The sequence below is a fragment of the Corvus kubaryi genome, unplaced genomic scaffold (assembly GCF_017639235.1).
Source record: "Corvus kubaryi isolate FWS band 111438036 unplaced genomic scaffold, C.kubaryi_AGA036_p1.0 37353, whole genome shotgun sequence".
NCBI classification, from domain to species: domain Eukaryota; kingdom Metazoa; phylum Chordata; class Aves; order Passeriformes; family Corvidae; genus Corvus; species Corvus kubaryi.
Genome location: NW_024581115.1, coordinates 1,327,291 through 1,350,503, shown reverse-complemented (window position 1 = coordinate 1,350,503; position 23,213 = coordinate 1,327,291). Strand labels below are relative to the sequence as shown.

The window sequence follows — 23,213 nt, the reverse complement described above, 5'->3', positions numbered from 1 at the left end:
TCCCGCGGCCCCAGCGCCCCTCGCCACCGGCGCTTGGCCCGGCCCTGCGCCCGGCTCACCCGCGCCGCGACAGCGGCCACAGCAAGGGAGAAGGAACCGCTCGCCGCGCAGCTGCCCCCCCGGGCCCCCTCCCTGCCGCCGCTGGCAGCCCCCACCGACCATGGCGCGACCGCTCCCGCTGAACCCCCCGTTCCTGCCGCCCACCTACGGCGTGCTGAAGTCCCTGCTGGAAAACCCGCTCAAGCTGCCGCTCGCTCACGAAGACGGTGAGGCTTCCCCGGGACCCCTCGCAGCGTGCCCCGGTCCCGCCGTCACTTGGGGTCCGCGGCATCGCTTTCCCCTTTTCCCTTACCTCCGCCGCCCCCCCTCCCACTCCCCCGGGTTCTCCCCCGGCGATGGAGCCCCGGGACGGCTCGCTCGGCGCGCTCTGCGGGGAGCGGCGGCCGCCCCGGCCCGATGTAACGGGACGCGCTCGGTGTTCCCATCGCCGGTCCTGGGGAATGGACGCCAAGGGCGCTTCGTGCCCCGGGTAAAGGGGGCCGGGATCCTCATCCCCATCCCAGCCCCACAACAAACCGCGTCCCCCGGTTCAATGGGAGGAAGTTGCGGTTTCCCCGGGAAGCGGCGGGAGCCCGGGAATACGCGCACCGGCTATGGCGAATGGATCCAGCGCGCACGAAAAGCAGAAACCAAGGGAAGGTCGGGCAGTTCCTGTCTCCTCGTTTTTCCGAGTTCCACTGCCAAGCGACTCGCAGGATTTCACCGGGGCTGTTGTATGAGGTTAAAAATAAAATGCTGCAAAGGCTTGGTAGCTGACAGGAAGCTTTATGAGTTCAGATTCTTGCAGATCTTGCAGAGAAATCAGGCGTTTCCCTTATAAAACGTGCACTGAAATCACTGGAGGCTGTAGAAATGAGGAAGCCTCAGTTTAACTTTTTCTTTGCGTCTACATTTGAATATTTTGTTGCTTCTTGTGCACATCAAAGCTGTATGCTGTCAGTTACTAACTGTGTGTTAGTAACGTTTAGAAGTGTGGAATTTGAGGACTACTTTGCTTGTGCAAGGTCTAGCAGGATTGGGACCTTAATTTAGAAGAATTACAGGTTAACAGATCCCAGGGATTTTAGGCTAAGACTGTTCCTTTTCAACAGAATATTTGAATAGCTTTCAGTTTGCTGGAATACTTGAATGTTCACTTTTAAGTCTGTTGATTACTTATTGAAGCTGACATTCAAAGCTGTGCATGGAGTGGAATTGTTAACTCAAAACAGAGGGCAGTCTCAAAAATGTGGTTGGATCCAGCAAAGGTGCTCAGTGACATGACCCCTCGATTCTCTTCCAAGTAGAGTGAGTCAAAGGAGTTACTTTTTGAAGGGAATATTCCTTTCTTACCTGAGAGTACAGCAGAAATACTGGAAATAGTAGTAGCTAGTGTTTTAATTACTGAGCTCTTACGTGTTTGTTATGTGTTTTTGTTTAAGCATTCGGTAAAGAAAAAGACAAAGAGAAGAAGTTAGATGATGACAGCACCAGTACCACAGTCCCTCAGTCAGCTTTCTTGGGTCCAACATTATGGGACAAGACACTGCCATACGATGGAGACACTTTCCAGTTGGAATACATGGACCTGGAAGAATTCCTCTCAGAAAATGGCATTCCACCCAGCCCAAACCAGCATGAGCCTAGCCCACACCAGTCAGGTCTCCAGCAAGCTACCTCAGCATCACCTTCTGTCATGGACCTCAGCAGCAGGGCTTCTACTTCAGTCCATCCAGGCATGGTGTCGCAGAACTGCATGCAGAGCCCAGTCAGACCAGGTAAATCACCCCTTAGAACTTCCCTCTGGAATTTGGCATGAGCCCCTCCTCCCCACTGTAAATCACTGCTTCTCCCTGTGCAGCTGACAGGCAGTTTAGAGCCCAGAGGATTGCTGTCACTCACACTCCAGCAAATAAAAACAGTAGCTCCAGTTATAGCTAACCTGCTCCACCAGGATTTTGGTTTAAATTATCTAAGGAAAGCTCTGGGAATTCCAAGGAAACTTGGCTATCTTAGTTAGTAATCTTAGCTGTTAGCAAGTAAAAAGACCACAGACAGAATGGCATAGATGCCACAGTGTTAAATGAGAAGGGAAAAGGACTGTGAAAGAGAATATTCCTTCAGCCAATATTTGATGTGAGAACACAGGAGTGGGCAGTTACTCTGGAGTTAAAGGTTAATGCTTCTTACTTGAAATTTTGGCCATAATCTTACTCTCTACTGAGCTAAAATTTGCCACGGGATCTGAGTTTTGGAACGACATTATAATCGTGTTTAAATTGGCATAAACTGAGCGTAACTCTGACCTGAGTTTATAACTTGCATCTGCAGTCACCTTAAGCTTAAGAAAACACCATGGAGTCCAAGGCCTGGTTGTAATGTGCAATTCCAGCCCGTCTGATGTCTATGGAAGTCTTCTATTAGTTTATTAGCACTTGAGATCATCCCTTTAGAGACACCAGTCCGAATCCAGAGTAACTGCTCTGGCTTGACACCAGCATGGCTGAGATCATGGGCAGTGGAAAAGCGTCAACATTGAAGTTTGGGAAACGTGGAGCTTTGCCTTTTTCCTTAAAAAAAAAAAAAAATACAGAGAGTGACTTATTTATTGTGCTCTTCTGCTCACATGAGGTGTGCTAGAGCAAAGTGTGCTCTTGGCAGCAGGAAACCACTCCTCTCCCTTCTGCTTGATCATTTGCCATGCTCAGCGTGTGAAGTCATTGTCAGAATCATCTGATAAGGAGGCAAAATAAATAAATAGAGGGGCAAAAGTTGTGGAGCAGGATGAAATAGAAATGTCTTACAAGTCTGCAACATTCCTGTCTCGTTAAAAAGAAATAAAACATCCCCCAAAGCTCCTCAAACCCACCAACAGACTCCTTGGCCCCCCCATCAAAAGTGTGTGTTTAGTCATGGATTTCGTTTACTTAATTTTACTTTGTGTGGATTTGACTTTGCTTTGTGTTTCAGTTTCAAGGCTTTTCATGGTTAACTGATAACTTATAAGGGTGTCCAAAGTTAAAATATATTTGGAGTAGGCAAGAGCAGAACATGACCCCTTGCTTTTTCTGAGCCAGCTTTAAAAATAGTGCATATGTGCTACACCGTTTTCTGTCACCTGTGCACACATAAAATTAAAAGCAGATAATCTGTCCGCAGTCTCTTTTTTTTCAGAGGAGCCTGGTAGTGAGCCAGGCTTTTAATGATCACCTGTCAGAATTTATTTGTAATCAGCTGTCTGTTTGACTTTTCAACTCATCGATTTTTTTTTCAGTTTTTCCTGAGCCCTTTGCAGCTCAGGGTTACAAACTTATCTCAGTGTGCACTTTTTTACTGTTGTAAAGGATGTTATGTCTCTTGAGGTAGGATAAAACATCTAAATTTGCAGGTATTTTTCCCAACACCATCTTGCCTTAACAAGAACAGAATTTTTTTGTTTAATGTGTTTTTTTGGTTTTTTTTTTAAAAGGGAGCTCATTTCACTACTTAAATAATATATTCTTGTCCCCCATTACAGATAGGAACTGTGACTTAATTAACAGTAGTCTGGTTTATCATCAGGTCGTTGAAATTTTTACATGCTGTCATGTGAAAATATTTCTTTGACAGTCAGTACTGAAGAGAAGACCATCTCACAGTTTAGTGTTTGAGCAAGTTTGAGAATATAACAGTATATATTTTTTCTAAAATTTAGTAAAAGTAAAAATGAGCATTTAAGAGTTGTCATAGAAGTGCCAAGGCAAATGTGCTGCTTTGAAAAAGGGAGGTAAATGTTAAAGTCATTGTAGTGGAGCCTGTTGGTTAATATAGCTTAAGACATTTAAAATAGATTTTTTTATTGTCACATAAAGAAAGGTTTTTTAATTGGTGTGAGCTATCATTCCAGTATGCATAGTATTGTGATTTGTGTTACTGTAATAAAGCAAAGAACAAGTAGTAGGAAGTCTACAATTTCAATACAAATTAATGTGATCTTACTACTTTCAGGAAAATTGAATGTTTTAGGTGATAGTCATTCTAAAAATATTTCATTGGTGTGTTTTCTGAATTTTGCCTTGCAATGGGAGCCTGTTTGAGCGCATGGGGCTGGAGGAAGGGTCCAGTCCTGTGCTGCTGCTGTTCGTCTTTAAATGGCTGTGCAAGTTTGGCACCAGGGCTCACGTGCAGGTGGTCACAACTCCCACCCTGGCTGTGCCCTGTCCGGGGTGGGGGACATTCCCCCTGCACATGGAGCCCCAGCTGTGACTCTGTGACTTAGGGATGTGGTGCCCCACACCCCTCAGCCCCGGGGATGGTCCGTGGGAGAGCAGCATGAGGAGATTTAATTTTGTGCATGTGTTCCAGCACAAGCCTTATCTGTCCGTGGGAGTGAGTGGTGTTGCCCAAACGTGTTTTGTGCCATGTCTGGAAGAGATCAGGAGATCTGCACTGGCATTCCCTGAGTGTCATCAGGCTCAGCAAAGCTGTGCTGACCCTGACTGTGAACGTGACATTACCAAAATCCTCACTGATTTTCCTTCCCCCTGCTAAAAACATAATGGCAACAAAAAGGATCTGTATGAATATAACTTAATTCTGTATTTCCAGCTCAGATTGTCTGGTCAATGAAAAGATGTTCAGGCTCACCAGTTTATCATCTGCAAAGAACAAAGCAAGCACCTACTTCTCATATATTTCTGTTCAGGGAATGTAGTTACAGGAATTTCTGGTTTTGTTTTGATGAGGGACACAGGGTAATGACTTGCAAGAGTGAAACCATGTATTTATCTTTCACAGTGCTGGTTTTGTTAATAAAAAATAGTATTTTGATTTATTTTAGCATTGCAGACCAACATTCATTGTCATGTGTAGATGCATTTAAAACTTCTGTTTTGTCTTTGTATTGGATGCCGGTAGGTTGGTTGAAATCTGTGGTCTCCTCAGAAAAAGGTTATCAGATTTTTTTGAAGCTTTTAAAGTAACCCATTACTGCAAACACACTTTTGTGGTTCTTCATCTATTGCACACCTCATGTAATCTTTTGGTGGAATGTCAATCTCCATTTAAATGCAGAGTCCTTAAGGAAATCTGGAGTAATTTTTAGCTGTTTGTATGTAAATGGAGGGTACATGCTTTGTAGGTAACTAGTTGGTTGTTGCTTTTTACCTGGCTCTTTTCCCTGTGTATCCCTGATGGAGGTGATTTGGGCAGGGTACTGTAAAGGGTTTGAAAGGTGTGAATTAGAGAATCATCAGCTAGACCTGATGGAGAATCCAAACTAGAAGGTTTTTGGGATTTTGTGGTTTAGATCGGAATTTTCCGTTTCCCACCAAAGCCTTGGATGTGGAGCTGTGTCACAGGGATGCTTCTGGCACAGTGATAACCAGGTGTTGTTTCTGCCTTGCTTCAAAGGAGGACAGGGCTGTTGGGGGCTCTGAGAGAACTCCCTCCTTCTTTGTGTTCTCTGGTGGTGGTTTTCTGTCTGTTGCCTGCATGGCTGGGTGCCTTAGACTACTTGCCAAAGTTTATTTAAGGAAAGAAGAAAAAAGAAAAACAAGCTTTGTAATCCACTGCAGAAATATACCTGTGTGCAATATCTGCAAGTCTTCCCTAAAAAAAGTAAAATTAGAGGCACATTAATCAAAAAACTGAGAATTATTTCCATGTGAAGCACACTTACACCTCCCACCCCCCCCCAAAGAACACAAAGATTTTTATGAAATGCTGTGGTTTATTTGATTAGTCCAGATATTCCATCTAGAGTGCAGTATCCATTACCTCTGGCTTCTTACACAGGCACTGAGCTGCAGTGACTGACACCAGCTACCATTGGGTGGGTTTCAGCCTTTTTTTGAGCTCTTGTTTGTGATAGGCATGGCAGCCAGCTGGGAGAGGCTTGTTCTTGTTCCATGCAGCCTCATCCCGGGATGGCTTGGTGCCGGGGCAGCCCCCAAAGGGTGTGTGTGCAGCACTCCCTGTATTGCAGCCTTCCTTCCCCTGCATTTCTTAACTTGACCTCCTCCTCCTCCAGCACAGCTTGGCAGAGTGAAGGGCAGCATTCCCGGCTGCCAGCTTGTGTGTGGAATCCTCTCCTAAGCTTTAATCATTGTTTACAAGCAGTCCCTGGGTGTTGCACGAGCCCCTTCTCTCTCAGAGGCCAAGGGCTCTCTACCTGCAGCACCCAGGAGGGAGCTGGGAATTTCCTGACCTTTGGTCTCCCACGTGACGATGGGAATGACCAGCTCCACCATCCCAAGGCTGGTACCAGGAGCTGCTCTTCACATTGAGCCTCACGTGAGGCTCCGGGTGCCTGCAGGACCATGTGCTCCAGGCACGTGTCCCTGCCCTGTGCAGCCAAGCTCAGCCCAGCTCCGCTCCTGCCTCTGCCAGCAAGGGCCCAAATTGCACTGAGACGGAAAAGCTGCGCCCTGCACTGCCGCTGCCAAGGAAGTGCACTCTGCGGGCAAGCCTCGCAAAACTGCTTTCTGGATCAAAGGGAGATGCAAAATATATTCAGGCAAATATTAAAAATAGCCTGTCACATGATAACGGGGGGGAAAAAAGTGCTGAACGCACAGGCTTGTTAAGGCTGGAAGCAAGAACACTGTGTCTCCTTCAAGAGAGCTAATTTTAATATTCACAGTTAAATGTTGATTATTGGTTAAATAATTGCTTGACTGCGTGAAAGAACTTGAAGTTAGTTCAGAGTTCAAACAGTAAACAGCATGCAATAATCTCGGGTGTTAGGCTGTATTTTTAAATATCCCTGGCCCGACTCTCCAGGTCTCATAGTGTATTCCATACAGGGAGAGCTCCTTGTGCAAGGAAGGGTTATCCAGACTTAGGAAGAGGGCACATACAGGGAACACCTAGGATTTGGCTGGGATTTTTTTGTCCTCTTAAAGACATTTCAAGGATGTCTTGAGTGTCAAGCTTGTTACAGTTACTTAGAAAAGTACAATGTATTTTTCAGAGCTTTGCTTCCCATCTCAAAGTGCATTGCAGAGTGATTGAATGGTTCTCAGTGCAGTGATTTGATTTAAGGAGCGAGTACACCCTGAAGTCTTTCATAAAACAGTACATTATAGTGAAGAGAGAAGACCTCATCAGGAGATGTATACAAAGACACTGATATTATCTGATTAGATGAAGCTACATTAAATTGTTCAATCTCTACATATTTTTATGAGAGCAAATTGGCAATTGTGGAAGCTGCAGTGGCCAGATTCTGCCAATTAATCTCAGCAATAAGTACTTTGCTCCTCATGTGGTCTCCCTGATTTCTGTATTGCTCAGCAGGTAGGCAGCTTGTTGACTGCTCTCCGTCACCTCCCAGGTGGAGCAGCAAAATGTCACCATTCACTCTCTTGTCATTCATCTTTCTGGAATTTTTTTTTTAAGGGGGGTAGCAGCTCTCAGTGGCCAGTGGAGGTTTTTACAGGATGAAAGGACTTAGTCACCATCAGGTCACCATTAGGACTTTAGTGCGTTATGAAATCAGAAGTTTGGTTGCCTGGCAGTACACTGTGGAGCTGTTTAGTTTTATCACACAAAACGTGAGCATAGGTTTCCTTTTTTTTTTTCTTTAGTAAAGTCTTCCTTTCATAACAAAATATATTTTCAATATTTTGTCTGAATTTCACTGAAGACTGGCGATCAGAAAAAAATATTTCAGCGAAGTTATTTCAAGAAAAGCTGTGGGTTGATCTCTTCTACCTTAAGCAGATAATGAAAGCTCTGAAAAAAAGCATTTACTTAAACCTCGAATCTATTCCACTTAATGGACTAAGTTATACATAATCACTTGGTGTTGAAAATGAGTGTAAAATCCACAACTGTGTCAAAATGAATGTATGACAAACACGTTTTTTGTAGCTTGTATACTCATTTTTTTTTAAAACAAACAAAAGTTGATAAAGAAGCTCTCTATCAAAAAGCTGAATTTTGTCCTGAGAGCTTGAGAGCTGCAGTGTGGAGAGCTAACACAGGTGGGTAAGGCAGCATGTGTCGCAACATTTCTTTTCTTTTTTCTTTTTTTTTTTTCTTTTATTCTGGTGCTCTTCACAGCACTTCAGCTTTGCATGACTGAGGTGCTATCCATCAAGTTTTAAACAAATGCAAAATATTGTTCAGCCTCTCACATTTCTGACACGCTTAAAGCTGTGATACAGTTCTGCTTCTCCTGTCCCATTCTCTCAACTAAGTTATGCCAGGGCTAAGTTTGGCCCAGATTTTTGTTGTGCACCCTCCAACACCATTGCTTAGCTTGTCTGATGTGGCAAGCTCTTGCTTCAGGGTTCTCTGCTCAACTTTGAGAAACAGTTCTAGCTCTTCATCCCGCTGGCATTATTCTCTTGTTCATATTACTTGCAATTTAATGAAAACAGGCACTGAGCATCTTGGAGCTCTTTGTTTTGGTATATGGCTGTTGTAGGAGAAAATAAAAAACTCCAAATTGCATTAGGGTTCTAGAAAACTCAGCTTCTTGTTAGCTGGAACACAAATGTAGATTACTACACAAAGCAGGAACCACAGTTGTGTTTCCTACGAGCAGAAGCTACAGTGAACTGGAGCAATAACTCACCTGTCACCAAATGTCATCCTTAAATATGTAGGTGTATAAGCAGAGAAGCAAAAATACAGAGTTTGGCAAAGATTTGTTGAAGATGGAGAATGGTTTAAAAAAAAAAAAAGCATTCTTTTCCAATTAGCCTGAGGGAGCTCAGCTTGCTGTAAATTCTTTGTTCTGGAACATGGCTATGGACAATAGGTCAAAGATTAAGTAATTCATTACAGAACTGGTTGGTTCTCCTGAATTTAATAAACAAATGAATGAACAGGGTTCTCTGTCCACAGCAAGATCAATTAATTTGTGTGGCAGTGATTGGATCTTAAGTTTTATTTAAAACACTTGCAAGGCCTCCCTGCTTACTTAATGTTTATGTGGACATTGGTGTCTTTGAGGTGACCTGGTCACTCAGCAATCATGGGACAGGTGAAAGCACACCAACAGAAATTAAATGTGGAGAGGAAGGAAACTGTAAATTGCATTTGGAAAGAAATGAAGGAACAATAATGTGAAACTTCAAAGCACAAAATACTGCAGAAATGCATTTAATGGAGCAATCAGTATTTTTAGGACAGCAAGATTATTGAAATAACAGCACTAAACCTTCTTGTAGAAGAGCACATTGCACAAGGCTGCAGAACATAAAGCACAGGCTCAAGGCTTGCGCTGAAGCAGAGGAGATGACTTAAAACAATTCAGTCATTTTTACAAACTCACCATTGCAACATTTCAAAATGAGTCTTATTCCAGCAAGATGTCTGCTTAAAAAAACCAGCTGTGTTCTTGGCTTAGTACTGCTTAGTAAGTAGGAACTAAGCACTCAAACCCAGATTCTGTTCCTCATCAAAGCAGAGAGGGTTAAACTGAATTTGAAGGGCCCTGCAGCAATCAGCCCTCAACCGCTGCCTCTCTTTGTACTGCATAGTGGAAATACGGATGTTGGTGGCATCTGCAGCCCCTGCAGCTGCAGCCCCTCGGTGGGGCACTGGCCCTTCTGGGCATGTAACTCCTGCAGCTCTTGCTTGCTGTGAGAGATGAGCATCGGGGTATTTTTTTGTTCCAGTTTTTCTATGAAAACAAACCAAATCTGGTCATGCCAGGTGTATGGCCTCTTGCCTGTTCCTGCTTGCTGGTTTTTGATTATATTGGCTGATTTTAACCAAATGTAGCAAGAAAGTTGTGATTTTGAAGAATTAATTACAGTTCTAAAATTTTCTGAAAATAAATGAGTGGATGTATGAGTGGATATAGGATGGGAATGTGTTGCTGAGCAGGAAGAGTAATGCAAATGTGCATTTTCTACATCAGAAAATGTACGTTAGACCTTTAAAATGCCTGATCTGTGTGAAATGCTTCTAGAAAAGCTGACACCCTTTTAGACACCATGAGATGCCAATTCACTTTGAGAAAAGAATCTGCAAGAAACCAAATTTAATTGGTTTAGTGTGTGTTGGAGGGAGGGGAGTCAAACTTTTTCCACCATTCTTCTTCCTTGGAACTCCTCAGCTTCTCAGGTTCTGTGATTAGATGAGACTCTGGGGTTTCATTTAAAAAGAGAATTTAGAAAATTAGCTGTAAGGTTTGTAAGCAAGATCTTGAAAGTTTTTATTCCACGCAGTGGAATGGTCTTGGTCCTCTCCAAAGCCAAGCACAGTTATTTTACTGAAAAATTTCCTCAACTTTTATGCATCCTTGCTGTATCCTTTTCTTCTTTTGCAGCAGAGTCACCCTAGCTCTGCTGCCTGGTTTGAAGCTACCTTGCAGTGATCTAACTTCAGATTTGTGGCTCTTATTGCAGTTATTGCAGTGTCACGTGCAGGCGGGCGTTCAAGTGACCTTGTGCGCGCATCCCACCGCTCATCCCGCCCTGCACACGGAGCTGGCTTGCTCTAATCTGGGAAATTTTTCACCCTGCCACCGGGGTCTGGACTGCAGCGAGGTCAGGAGTCAGAGGGGAACAGGGGAGAGTGAGAGTGGGCTAAAAATGTTGAGGGATCAAAGAGGAAAAGTGGGTCGTGGCAGGGTATGTGTGCTGGAAGGAGGGATGGGGGAGCACAAATGAGGGGAAAGATTTGTTTTCCTATTGGCTTTTCAAAGTTGTGCAATTTAAGAATTGGATTAACCTGATATTACTTTGTTTTTCTGCCAGATTAGATATGTTGAGTTTCTTGGCATTGTGGATTGTACAGTACATTGTGTGCTGTAAAATATGGGTGTGTCGGGACAGAGCTGTAGTGACACAACCCGCTCTTGGTGTAATGCAGTGCTGCTGGGTAGACTCCCCTGCTCCCTCTCCCCAACACATACTTGTAGGGCATTTACAAACCTGAGAGAACCTCTTTGTGTCCCTACATTTTGTTTCCAGCACAGCATGAAGACATTTTAGTACCATTTCTGATAAGGTAACACTTACCTGAGGTCCAAGAACCTGTTTGGTTTGGCTGTGGCATATGCAATATTAAATGTTTCTAAAAAAGAAAAAAACTGCTTGAAAAGACACTCAAGTCTCTTCCTGCTTCCTCAGGATTAAGTTGGAGAAAGTTTATTGGGAAATGCTACAATTTTTTCTGTCTGCCTTTTTTTTTTTTTTAATGTGTCTAAAACATTGCCTTCACCTTAGCTTTCGAAGAGTGAAAAAGCAGATACAGATCTGAAATAACTGCAAGTGCTGAGCTCACTGTTGTTTGAAGTATACCACAGCAGCATATCAATGTCAAAGTAAAATTTTCACAGGAGTGTATGTTTGCTCAATGGTTTTGGTTTTTTGTTTTTGTTTTGTTTTTGGTGCTCCATTCATCCTGAGATAATTTGGTTTGGGATATCCTTTTTATACACTGGGCTTGCCCTGTGAAACAGCCCAGTTCTCTCTGCTTATTGCTGGGTGAGGGTGGAGTACTAAAGAAAGGTGGCCACAATCTCAGCCCTGTCCAGCTGGGTGATCACTGCTCTGATTAATAAAGAGTGTGAAGACTTTGGGAAGTGAAACTACAAATACCTTGTGGCACTGTTGTTTAATTCCTACTCTGGTTTTCCAAACTTTCCCAGGGACCTGAGCTACCCAAGCAGCTTGGTTGTGAGGGACTGACCACAGCATGGCCTTTGTCACCAGCTGTCTAAGGGCCTGGCCTCTGTATCAAGAGCTGTACACTGAAAACTGAGGAGTTCTGTCCGTCCCTGTAGTGAAGGTTGTTTTTCTTGGAAGAGAAGAGCGTAAATAACAGAGCAGGTTAATAAATTGCATATCTAGATTCTGTCATGCTCCTCAGCCGTGTGTTGTTACTGTGTCTTACTCTACCAACTCAAAAAGGGAAAAAAAGCCACAGCGCTTGCTCACCAGCTGAAGGTGTTTCTGGAGTGGTAGAACATTTTTTGAGAGCAACACCAACTGAGTAAAATGGAGCAGGAAGCTGACCTTGTGAACACCTGCATCACTGAACTCTATACTTACATGAGAGAATTAGGGAAGAGTGCAGCATATTTAAAGTTAACCTGCATATCTGCCTTCTGAGGAGTTTAAACCACAAGCCTTGAGTAACACATGTTGGACAGCTGTGGTTTGGGTGTCTGCTTGAAACACCTTGCCTGTTGGTGCCTTGGCACTTAAAAAATCAGGGCATGGATTGTCCAGGCTCCAAGGCCTGATGTTGGTGCATCCATAATCACGTGGCTGCCCTCAGAAAGGCTGTTCTTTCAGTTCGACCGTGCTCATCACCAGGTTTAAGAAACACTTTTCCAGTGTCTCTTATCTGCTCAATTTTCTCAGTGCGACATGGTTGATGTCATTGTTGAAAATTGTGGTAGTCTCTGTCTGAAAGCTGTTCTGGACACGTGAAAAGGAGTCATTAGCCAAGGAGAAGGAAAGAGCTGGAGGTGTAATTGTCAACTCGTGTGCGTCTCTGATTCCACCAGGTGCTGCACGTGTCTGGTTTATCAATTTATTCCTGTTAGAAAATAAACAAATCTCACTTTTCTTATGTACTCTGGTGACTGCTTCAGCCAAGTTGCTCTTATCTGCAGCAGGGATGTACTTCTGAGGTCTTGTGTTTGGGAGCTTTTCTTTCTGCATCCACGTGTAACCTGCTCTCAGGGATCATGTGCAGGTCTGATGCTGGCCAGGGATGCCGTTTGTCTCTTCCTAAGTCAGTTATTTAAAAACATTATTATCACTACTATCAAAATATAATACCTGACATGGGGGCAGGTGTTATCCCTCATGTTTCTCAGGTTGAATCCTTTGGCCAGGTTCTATCTCACTTCATAGATGTTTCTCTGTGTTCAGCAGTGGCTGTTCAAGGGGTGTCTGCAGTCTGAACCCTGGGGGATGTGCACCATCCATCCTGGGCCACATCCTGGCAGGCCTGAGCACCTCTGAGTCTCCTCAGTGTGGACTTCAAAATCACTCAGCATTTCACGTTTTTGAAACACTGATGAGTAGCTCTCACTCCTATCCAACGACGAATTTCCAGTGCCTTTTCCAAACCGGGTTCTCTCAGGATCTGCATCCTTGCAGGAGCTGGTGGTGTGTAACTCTAGTGGAGACCCAGCTGAACGCCGGGTGCTCAGCCCTGGGAGCCCAGTTAACACCTCATTAAAATCCACCACTGGCAACCCAAACCTTTAAGCAAACGCCTCAAGTAATTTTTTCTGCTGCCCTTCAGTTTCCAGCCCGTGGCTGGTTGTTTCCCACTTTCTCACGTTTTCCCAAGCTGCTGGTGTGTACAGTCTGAAGATCACATTTAACCAACACAAGGAAATCAGCTTGGCCCGACAGGCTTCTCCATCACGTGGCTGCAAATGTGTTCACTCTGTTCTGCCAGATTATGGTTGGCTGAGCAAAATACAGTGAAGCTCTGGGCTGCTGGCCAAGCTTTTATTTCAGTTTGGAGCTTACAGCCACATATTTGCTCTTTGGCAGGACATCCACTGGGGTATATTTGGATAGTAATCTAGCATTGTTTTGCTGCATTTTCTTCTTTTTTTTCTTTTTTTTTTTTTTAATGCACACAGATAGTATAATCCCAACACTTTGTCCAGTCTGTATGAGATTTCTCAGTGTACACCGTTATGTGTGTGCGCTCAGAACTTGTAGCTGTGACCTTTGATAAATATAAGTCAAAGCAATTAACTTTCCTTTACTGAAAAATGCTGGATGTCCTACTCTTTGCCCCCTCTGTGCTGATAACAGAGCTGTGTTGTTACTCTTTCCAAGATCAAAAGCTTTACTAGGGTTTGATTGAAGTCCAATTATGGAAGGAAGTAACTGTGCTGGAGCCCTGAAAATAGCAGTAATTGTTAAAATAATAAAGTGTGTCCTTGTGTGTCTTTATAATATTTAAAACTTCTTTTGGGGTGGAAGGGGGTGGCTTTCCTCTAGCTTTAAAGTGAAAATATTCGCAAATGTCTTGTGGAAATAGGAGTGTGCTGTTAGAAGAATTTCTTTTCTCTGGATTTCTTCCTTCAGTTCTCCACCCCAAGTTGCCGTCCTCAGAAGCTGTTTGCATGCAGCCTGACTCATGCAGAAAAATAAAGCTGGATTTGATTTTTAACTGTATGGGAGGCTTTGAGTTTGGGGGGGATAAAGGCTTTATGATGCAAACTCCTGTATTTCTCTGTGAAACAAAAAAGGGCTTTTCAAAATACAGCGTGTTTAGGAAAGTTGGCTCTGGGTTTGAAACCCCAACATCTCCAAGGGCACACTTGTATGAAAAAGCAGTACAAAAAGACATCATGCTTGGGGAAGGGGTACAAAACATGAGGGCAAGGGGCAATGTCTGATGGACAGTTCCTGTCATCTTCCAAAGGGACATTGCACTTCCAGTGTGTGTGGAGGGGTTTGGTTGGTTTGGTTTAGGCGGATGGTATTGAGCCTTGAGTTGTGGGGTTTTGTTTACTTTATCAAAATCTTTGAGCTATGTCTGAACAGATCAACACTGGCAAAGCTGAAATACTTTTCCCCAAATCTTTATGTTGTTGTTTAGGATATAAATATGTTTTTGCTTCCTCTTAATCTTCCCTGCATCCTTAGAGAGGAGGGAACCTGGGAGAAAGCCCAGGCTCTCATCTGGAGTCAACTGCTTCAGCAAGAGCTTCAGCAAGGGAGAGCTTTGGATCTTGATCTTAAAGCCCAGCATATCTAAATGCCTATTTGCCAGTTGTAGTGTTAATTGAAACAGTGATGTGAATAAATAGAAATTAAGATGATAATATGGACAGTGATTGCCATAGGGGCTGCTTTGGTGATTGTACAGCTGGGACAGGTTTGAAATTACTGCAAGATTTTACCAGGGTTTGGTTCTGTTTGGTTTTGCCTTTTTTTAACTCAGGTGCTTGCACACACATCTGATACAGGTAGGACAAGATAATCCTTACGTGAAAATCAATCTTTGTGTACTTTTATTTCAGCCAGCTGGACTCAAAAGCACTAAGTACTTGAATAAAACCTTTGCATTATGGATAAATGGTATCAAGTAATAAGCCCAGAGGATTGTACAGAGCAGGACTAGAATTTTCTTGGCCCCTTAAATTCTTAGGACAGAACCTGTTAATTCATTCATTTGAATTTTACTGTTGCACTCTCTCCACTGCAATAAAAATTATTTAGACTTTCTTTTTTCTTTTAAAATCATCTATTTATTCTGACTGTAAGACAGCTTTATGTATATAACATCTATAAAATACTCTCCCTTTTCAGCTCCCTGCTCTCACTGGGTTTGGATGGATCTTTGGCATACAAACTGCTTCATTGCCTTCTGGAAATTTTTAGTTATCAAAAGCCTTAGCAAGGGGCACCCTGTTGGTGTTTATCCAGTTGGCAGCTTGAGCTGCTCTCAGAAACAGCCCTGACTGATCTCGAGGAGCTGCTGAAACTCATCAAGCAGGTTCCTGCTCACCAATTATCCAGTTAAGCAGAAAGAGGAAAGGTGTTTCTCTTGCTTGTGTTTTTTTCTTTGCAAAGTTTAACTCGTTCTTCCCCAAGCCTGAGTACTTGAGGGTGTGTAACATGGCAACAGCAGCAGGGAGAGTCAGGGGCGAGAGGGGCAGAGGGGATCTCTGACCTTGCACAGTAAAATCACACCAGGATTTTATCCCTCAGGTGGGACAGACAGGCAGCTTCCAGCATAAATCTACAGCACTCTGATTCTTCGCTGAGTCCTATCTAGTGTCCCTCCACCAGCTTTTTGTCCGCATTTTAACAAATCTTAAGAAAATAAGAGATTCCCCCCTCCAACCAAACCCCTCCCTACTTCAAAGCCAATAATGAATGTTTCATCGCTGCCAGAGCAAATTTGTTGATTCCCAAACACTCCACTGTGCCTTGGTTGGAAGACTTAAATTGCTTGCATAGTAAGTGCTGGGGATAATATAAAATGAGCTCTTTCTAGTAGAGTTCTGGTTTTCAGTATATATTATAAGAATAAATAAATGCTCAGATGATAGCAGACAGCTGGGTTGTCCACATCTGACTGTCTTCTACATTGATTTTTAAGACAGCCCATGTGCATGACTTCTTGCTGGCTATCAATACCAGATGTGTCTGCTTGGAATTCAGAGGGATTGTCAAGTGACAGTGTAGTTGTAAAACAAATCATTTTGATCATGATTACTGAAAATAGTAAATGAGTGGGTAGGATAAAGTGAAGAGATATTCTCAATTCCAGTAGGGAACAAGAGGATTAATTGGCTTTCCTGACTGCCATTAACAAGCAGTGACTTGGTGAATATTTTTTTTCCTTCCTACCTCCTGCCCAAGGAATTGGCTCCATGAGCAGCACAACCCTGTGGGTTCTCTGATGTGTTACAAGGCTCCTGCAGCCAGGGAGGGAAGAGCTTCCTTCATTTAGGTTGTTTTCACAAAGCTTGTTGGTAGCACATGTGGATGCCTTGCTGCCAAATTTGTTGGAAATTGGCCAACAATTTCCCAAGCTTTTGGGAGGGGCCGGGCAGATGTGCACAGCAGGACTGCACAAAACTCAGTTTTATGGGAAATTAGGTAAAGAACAACTGTCAGGTACTGGGGGCACTGAAATGAAGTTTGCAAAGCAATTGAAGGAACCGAAGGGCCATTTAATGTCTTAATTCTGTACATGTCCATTAACCAGGTGCACGAGATACAGTCCTTGCCCACAGGTTGGATCCACACTGGCAGATTTCCATCTGCCCAGGACCTGTCTGGAGCACTGAAGTGTAATTTGGTGACTGCACTGATTGTTTTGGAAGTGGCTGGAAATGCTCAGGAAGAAGCAGATCAAAATACTCATCAACTTAGGCTGCGGCAGAGCTTAATCTGGATGTCTGAGCTGTGCTGGCTGAGTGGTCTGTGAAATAACCTTTTTCTGTAGGTAGGGCTTTTCGTACATTTCCTGAGTAGCCCAAGGGTGTAACTGAATATTTACTACTGTTCAACATTGCTTTTTATATTTTTAAAAGGAAGATTTGTGAGTGCACGCGTTGGAATGCTTGTTAATAACAAAAGTTGAACAGAACCTTTCCATCATCAGGATTTTATTGAGTTTTGCTTGTGCACTGAACCCACAAAGACCTTTTCCAGGCAGCAAAACGGAGGCCAAAGAGGTAGAGCCAAATTCTGGGGTTACTGAGCAAGGCAACTGCAAAACTGGGTGACCACCTCATCCCTGGCAGCTTGGACAAACCCTCTGAACCAGGTAAGGGTGGGTTGGGACTTCTGCTTCAGTAGGTGCTTCTTCCAGGCTGCAGATAAGGCAGGTGAGGGCTGGGGTTGTGTTGTGGGTGGGCAAGAGCATCTGAGCTGGGTGTGAGTTGTGTGGAATGCAGGTGCATAAATAGCCTGGGCATGAGGAAGCAAAATGTTTTCACCTGTGAATAGATGAGTTACTTCTGCTGATGTGCACAGGAACACAGGCTTAGCTTCTGTAGAGAGAACACATTAAAAGAGGTATGAAACATCTTTATTGTGAGACTAGCTCTTAATTTATTTCTGAAAATCTGGAATGCCATAAATCTGCCAGTGCCATTTTCTTTATTCCTTCTGCATTTGTAAAAGGAGAACAAATAAAAATGTTCTGTAAGCTTTGCTACATTTTTAAGAAATACCATTTATATGACACAGCTCTATTTTGTATAATTTTTTCATATCCAAAATACAGAGGGCTTTAGAATAGATGAAAAAAAGCTGCATATCTGAGTTTAAGATAAAATAAGATGATCCCTGTGATAGAGACAGCAGAAATGATGTGATACGACAGTTGCTGTAGCAACACCACCTACTTCATGAAAATCAGAGTTAACAGGAGTGTAAAAGGTAAAGCCCACATAATTTTCCAAGCCTATGAATTGCTGCTGCCCTCAGCCTGCAGTGCTTTCGAGCTCTCCAGTGCTTCTCCTTCCATGTGGGCGCAGAATAATCACCTTTTTCCACATGGCCAACTCCTGCAGATCCCATCCTGCGCTGAGCAGGGGCACACGGTGGGAATTCTGCAGGTGACCTGGGAATAAGAGGGAGATGAAGGATTTTGTCCTGTCCTGTCCTGTCCTGTCCTCCCCCCAAATCCTCTCAAAAGCCCCGGACAACAGAATACTGTAAGGCCTGTGCTGTCTCTGCAGAGAATGGGATGACCACCAGTGTAAAACAGAAGCCAAGCAGTCAGTTTACTTCTGTGGGACTCAGTTTGTAAAGGCCTGGTGTGTTTAATATGAATTGTTAAGTAGTTTAGACACAGAAGGTGTCAGGGATACGGGCACTTTCCCCCCTCCCAAATAAACCCAAAATAGTGGTGCTCCATACCTCTGCATCTATAAAATGCCAACTCCCATGTTTAAAAGCTCCCATATGCAGTGAATTGATCAATGATTTGCCAGTGCATATTGGCCTCAAGGTTACATTAAAATATATTATTTTTAATATATTGATATTTTAAAAATATATTGACTTAATATATTGATGGTTTTTGTCATTAATTGGCAGTGGAGGCCATGCTGTGTGTGATAGCAAGAGTAAATCTTTAAAAATCTTTATTACTTGTGGATTGGGGGAAGAGTGTTTAGAAGAAAGGGCAGTCTCATATGGAGTCAACTTTTTCTGATCCCTTTTGCTGACATGCCTCCTGAAGGCATCAGAGTAAATGCACTGCTCAATAAATGGAGGGAGGTTTGATTTCTGTGTCTTGGGGCATTTTAATTTCGTTTTTGACATCATTCACTATCTTCACAGATTCAGCATGCCTGTTGCATTGAGAACATGCATAGTAGTGTGTTCAGAGGCCTAGTTCAGGGCTGTGGGCAGTTTGCAGAGGACGTCACAAGTAGGAATATAAATATTAGAATTCCAGGATTTCTTCAAGAGATATTCCGTCACCAACCTTTTTCACTGCCTCTGTCTTTAAAAGATAAACCTGAAGGTTTTGGTCCGTGTTGCTCTGTCTGGTCCATGTGAGTGCTGTTGTGAGCCACAGAAGTCTCTGGAGGCATTAGTTTGGGTTTGGAGGCTCCTCAGCAAAGCAGTTTCTTGCCATTTTCTGGTACTCAGTGACTCCCTCACATTTAGAAGTGAATTTACCAGTGCCCAGTGTTCAGTGCTGTAGTATCTTTTAATTTGGCTTGCTTTTTGAAGTTACCTGATTTTGCTTGTGTCTGACATGCCACCAAAACCTCCTTTATGCAGCAGCTGTAAAGAAGTAGTTACAGACACAGGGGTAATGTCCATATTCAACAGCCTTTTCTCTTGGAATTTTCCCTAAGTGGTGACGTGTTCCCTTCCTTCCTCTGGCCCCCTTTTTCAGGCTACCCAGGCCTGATGCATCTGTATGGTTTATAAATGGAGATAAATGCATCAATAGAGAAAAAGCTACAACCACACACGCTTTATGTGTGCTCCTTGGGAATAAAGCTAGTATATCAAAGCAAGTTAGACCTCTGCAGTTATTGGGCTGTAACAACCCGAGTATAATTTTTTGGGTTTTGCTGTTTGTTTGGAGTTTTTTTTTCCAAAACATATTAGAGGATCCTAATTGAGGGCAGAGAGAAAATAAAATGTACTCAGCCTTGCTTAGGTTATGGGAACAGTGTGTTCCCATTCTGGCAGCTCTAATTCTTAAAACGTGATTATTTTATACAAATCACCATCTATAAATTGTCACATAAAAAGTGTGCTTCATTTTAGTGAAACGTAAAATGGAAAAAAATGGAAAAAAAAGGAAAAAGAGTAAAAAGTGACTGCAACAGTTCAGATTTGTGTGCACAGAGGAGATCAAAAGAGAAGAGGAGATTTGCAAGTTCCTGTAACTCTGCCCAGTGACCTCTTTTCCTTCAGGGATGTATTCCAGTGCTGCTGATAGCATCTGTTGTCTGTCTCTCGGGCTCCCCATTAGCTGCTGATTGGGAGGCAGAGGAAATGGACCTGTTTCACGTGGCTCTTCCATGCCAGTTGAAATCTCCCTTGACTGTGTTTTGATAACACACCCAGGCCAGCAGGGCTTGGGTACCAGAACTGGGTAATAGATCCATGAGTCATGGGTGGCATATGCTGTCAGGATTACAGGAGGGCTCTTTGCAAGACCTGTTTACTGAGAGCGTGCTGTCCTAGATAGACAAATAAACAGAACAATGGGAGAGGGACTGACTTGGTCTGGAGTGTTGAAAAGCACATTGGCAGTGGCACAGACACATCTTGAGGACAAGCGTTGTCTTTGTTTTGAGCAGAATTCTACATGAGGGCACATTTATGGGTGGTGAGGTTGTAGAGGTGAGCGTCTCCCAGGGAACAAGGGACAGGGCAAGAAGAAACAGCCTCAAGCTGCACCAGGGGAGGTTCATGTTGGATGCCAGAAGAATTTTTTCAATGAATGGGTGGTTTAGCATTGGAAGGGGCTGCCCAGGGAGGTTTGGAGTCCCCATCCCTGGAGGTGTCCAAGGAAGGCCTGGATGTGGCACTCAGTGCTTTGAGCTGGTGATGAGGTGGGGATTGGGCACAGCTTGGACTCAATGATCTTGGGGGCCTTTCCCAACCTCAGTGATTCTGTGACTGTGCTATATGAGGCTGTTACCTAAACCAGGGGCTCTATCTAAAATCTACTGGTTTATTAAAGCTTGGTACATAATTGTCCAAGGAAAGGAAAGTGGATGTTTTTGTTTCCTTCAGAGCAGATTAATTCTGATGCTTCTCTGGAACCTTCCCTTTAAGAAAAGAATTACTGTACTTTCTGAGGAATCTTGCTGTATGTGAATTGCCAAGTAATGAAAATATGCCAAAGGATGTCAAGAAGCTCCAGTGTACCAGAGAATATAAGCATCTTGAACTGAAACATGCTTCTAAGCCAAGTGTAAATTAAAATTAAATACCAGTGTGAACGTTCTTCCCTGCAGCTCTTCTTCAGACCCCGTCCCCACTGAATTCCATCTTGGCTGATCAGCATCCTACAGAAAAATCAGAAAAGCATTTAGGAATGCTGTGGATTTCATGCTTTTCAAGAATTTTTAACTCCCTGTTCAGTGTCCTGGGAGCAGAATCAAACCCTCTCTTCCTCCATATAGCCCTTCTGCAAGGGAATTGTTCAGAGCAGGAACAACTACTGTCAGGCATCTTGCACAGGTAGTTTGGAAGGGAATAAAAATTGGATTTCCTGGTTGTTTTCAGAGATGAGGCCTTGTTGAGCTCGCAAGTGCTGCCTTCACACAGGCTAAAGTCAAGGAAGGGCTTTCAGAGTATGGATCTTAGAGAAGAGATGAGTCTTAAGTCCAGGAGATGTAGTGGAAGATTTTACCTGCTGGTGCCTCCTCTTTGTTTATTGCTTTTGAAGGGCAGAACGTTACTGGGCCAGCAGGCAAAGGGTATTCCATTCACTCCAAGTTAACCACAGGCAGGAGTTGCAAGTGAAGCCCTCAAAGATCTGCAAACACACAACCTGTCTTGGGGTGACTTCATGATGCTGTATCCCCTATCGCCTGCTCTATGCCAGACATGAGTTGTGTGTCTTTAAGCTGGGTCCGAGAGAAAGTGGTGGGGGGGAGGGAGGAAGCCGAGTGAATTCTTCAGAGCAGTTTGTGTTCAAGGACTCACACACTCCCCACGCTCTCACCGCTGCAGAGCCGAGGGAGCACCGTCCTGCTTTTAGCCAGCTCTCAGCTCTGTTTCTCAGGAGAGAGACACAGAGTTAAAATTCTTTGCTTTTTAGCTAGCCTGCTAGCTGAGGCAAGAAAGTTTGCTGGCTGGCTTTTTCTTCTTCTCCTGAACTGTTCAGCTTTCCTCCGCTCTGGAACACCGTCACCGGGAGGCCTCACACCACGGCCTGGAGGGGCCCATGCTGCACCCCAGCTCCAGAGAGAGCAGAGCCACACCTACAGAAAGGACTCTGAATCTACCAGGTTTTCTCCACAACAAGAAGGTTTATTATCTAACATTATTCTTTTTTTTTCTCTCATGGTTGTGTGCACCCTGCTTGTTAAATAAACAGCTTTTTTTTCACTTTTTTCCCAGAAAATTCTTTCCGAACCTGGGTAGGGGAGGGGCTGCTGAAACCTGCCTTCTATTAGAGGATACGTTCATCTCAGATCTTTCCTCCTAATTTGTCTCAAACCGAGACACAACCGAAGGCCATGTGTGCAGCCTCGGATAGCAAGCCCTGTCCCTTGGAAATGCAGGCTTTAGTTACATTTTATCCTCTCTTTCCCCTTTTCCCATTTTGCCTGTGGAGCTCAGACCAGCTCTGGGCTGAATCAGGGCTGTTTCAGGAAGGAAGTGGTTGTCTGTAGGATCTTGGATCTTGACCTCATTTACTGCAGATGTGAGAGGATGCAGGGAACAGCAGGAGGAGAAGGGAAAATCTGGCAGGAAGGACCGAAGGATTTTGTCTGGAGAGACTGGACTTTGCATAAAGTTTCAGCAGAATTCTGAACAGTTAATTTGATTTTGTGGATGTGTCACACCATGTGTTTGCTTCCCTTTCTGTGAGAAGCCCAGTGTGACACCTTGGGTGGCTCTCACCTGTGTCCCACACCTGCAGAAGCCCATGAGAGAATTTGAAATGCAGCCAATGCGTACAACATTTGCTAGCCTGAGAGAATGGTGTTTTGATTTAAAATATCTGTACTTCTTCATCTGCAAAGAGAAGTGTTGCCCCTTCTTGCATGGGAGTCTTGTTTCTGAAGCATACAGATACAGTAGTTGTCAGTGCTGGATGGAACTCCTGAAATTGTTTCTCTACAGGAGGTTGGAATAATTTATGGCAAATATTATATGGGTTTATTTGGATAAATCAAAATGGGTGAAACAAGTGTCTCCTCAAGGAGGAAAGAATCCGAGTAAGATAGTATGGGATTGGAACTTTGAAGGTTGTTGCAACCATGACTGTGCTTCTTACACAGCTCTTGCATTTAATTTTAAAAACAAATTGAAAAGCTAGGCTTTCTCATGTGCTACTCTTACAACAGGCACATTGGAAATGAGTAGAAATGGACCTGACTGCACACCACACTGTCCTGCTGCTGGGAGTGAGTAGAGGATGACACCTCACAGTAAGGAGCTGAAGGAGGACAGGGAGCTTTGCCACTGTATTGTTTGTTGAAGAGAATCTGTGGCACTTGGGAATCTGGAGCTGTGTTTGTACCATCAGCACAGTTACTCTCCTGCCCTGTTGCCTTTGACGGTGCTCTT

At 43.7% G+C, this 23,213-nt stretch overlaps 1 protein-coding gene across 1 annotated transcript in view; it reads left to right on the top strand.

Annotated features, from left to right (window-relative positions):
- The first annotated feature begins 7 nt into the window (after positions 1–7).
- HLF (HLF transcription factor, PAR bZIP family member) overlaps positions 8–23,213 on the top strand; it is a 36,508-nt gene continuing 13,302 nt past the window's right edge. Inside the window, exons 1-2 of the mRNA XM_042032370.1 lie at positions 8–266; positions 1,482–1,817. Coding sequence (XP_041888304.1) covers positions 161–266; positions 1,482–1,817 — 442 coding nt within the window. The 5' untranslated portion in view covers positions 8–160. The remainder of the gene's footprint in view (positions 267–1,481; positions 1,818–23,213) is intronic.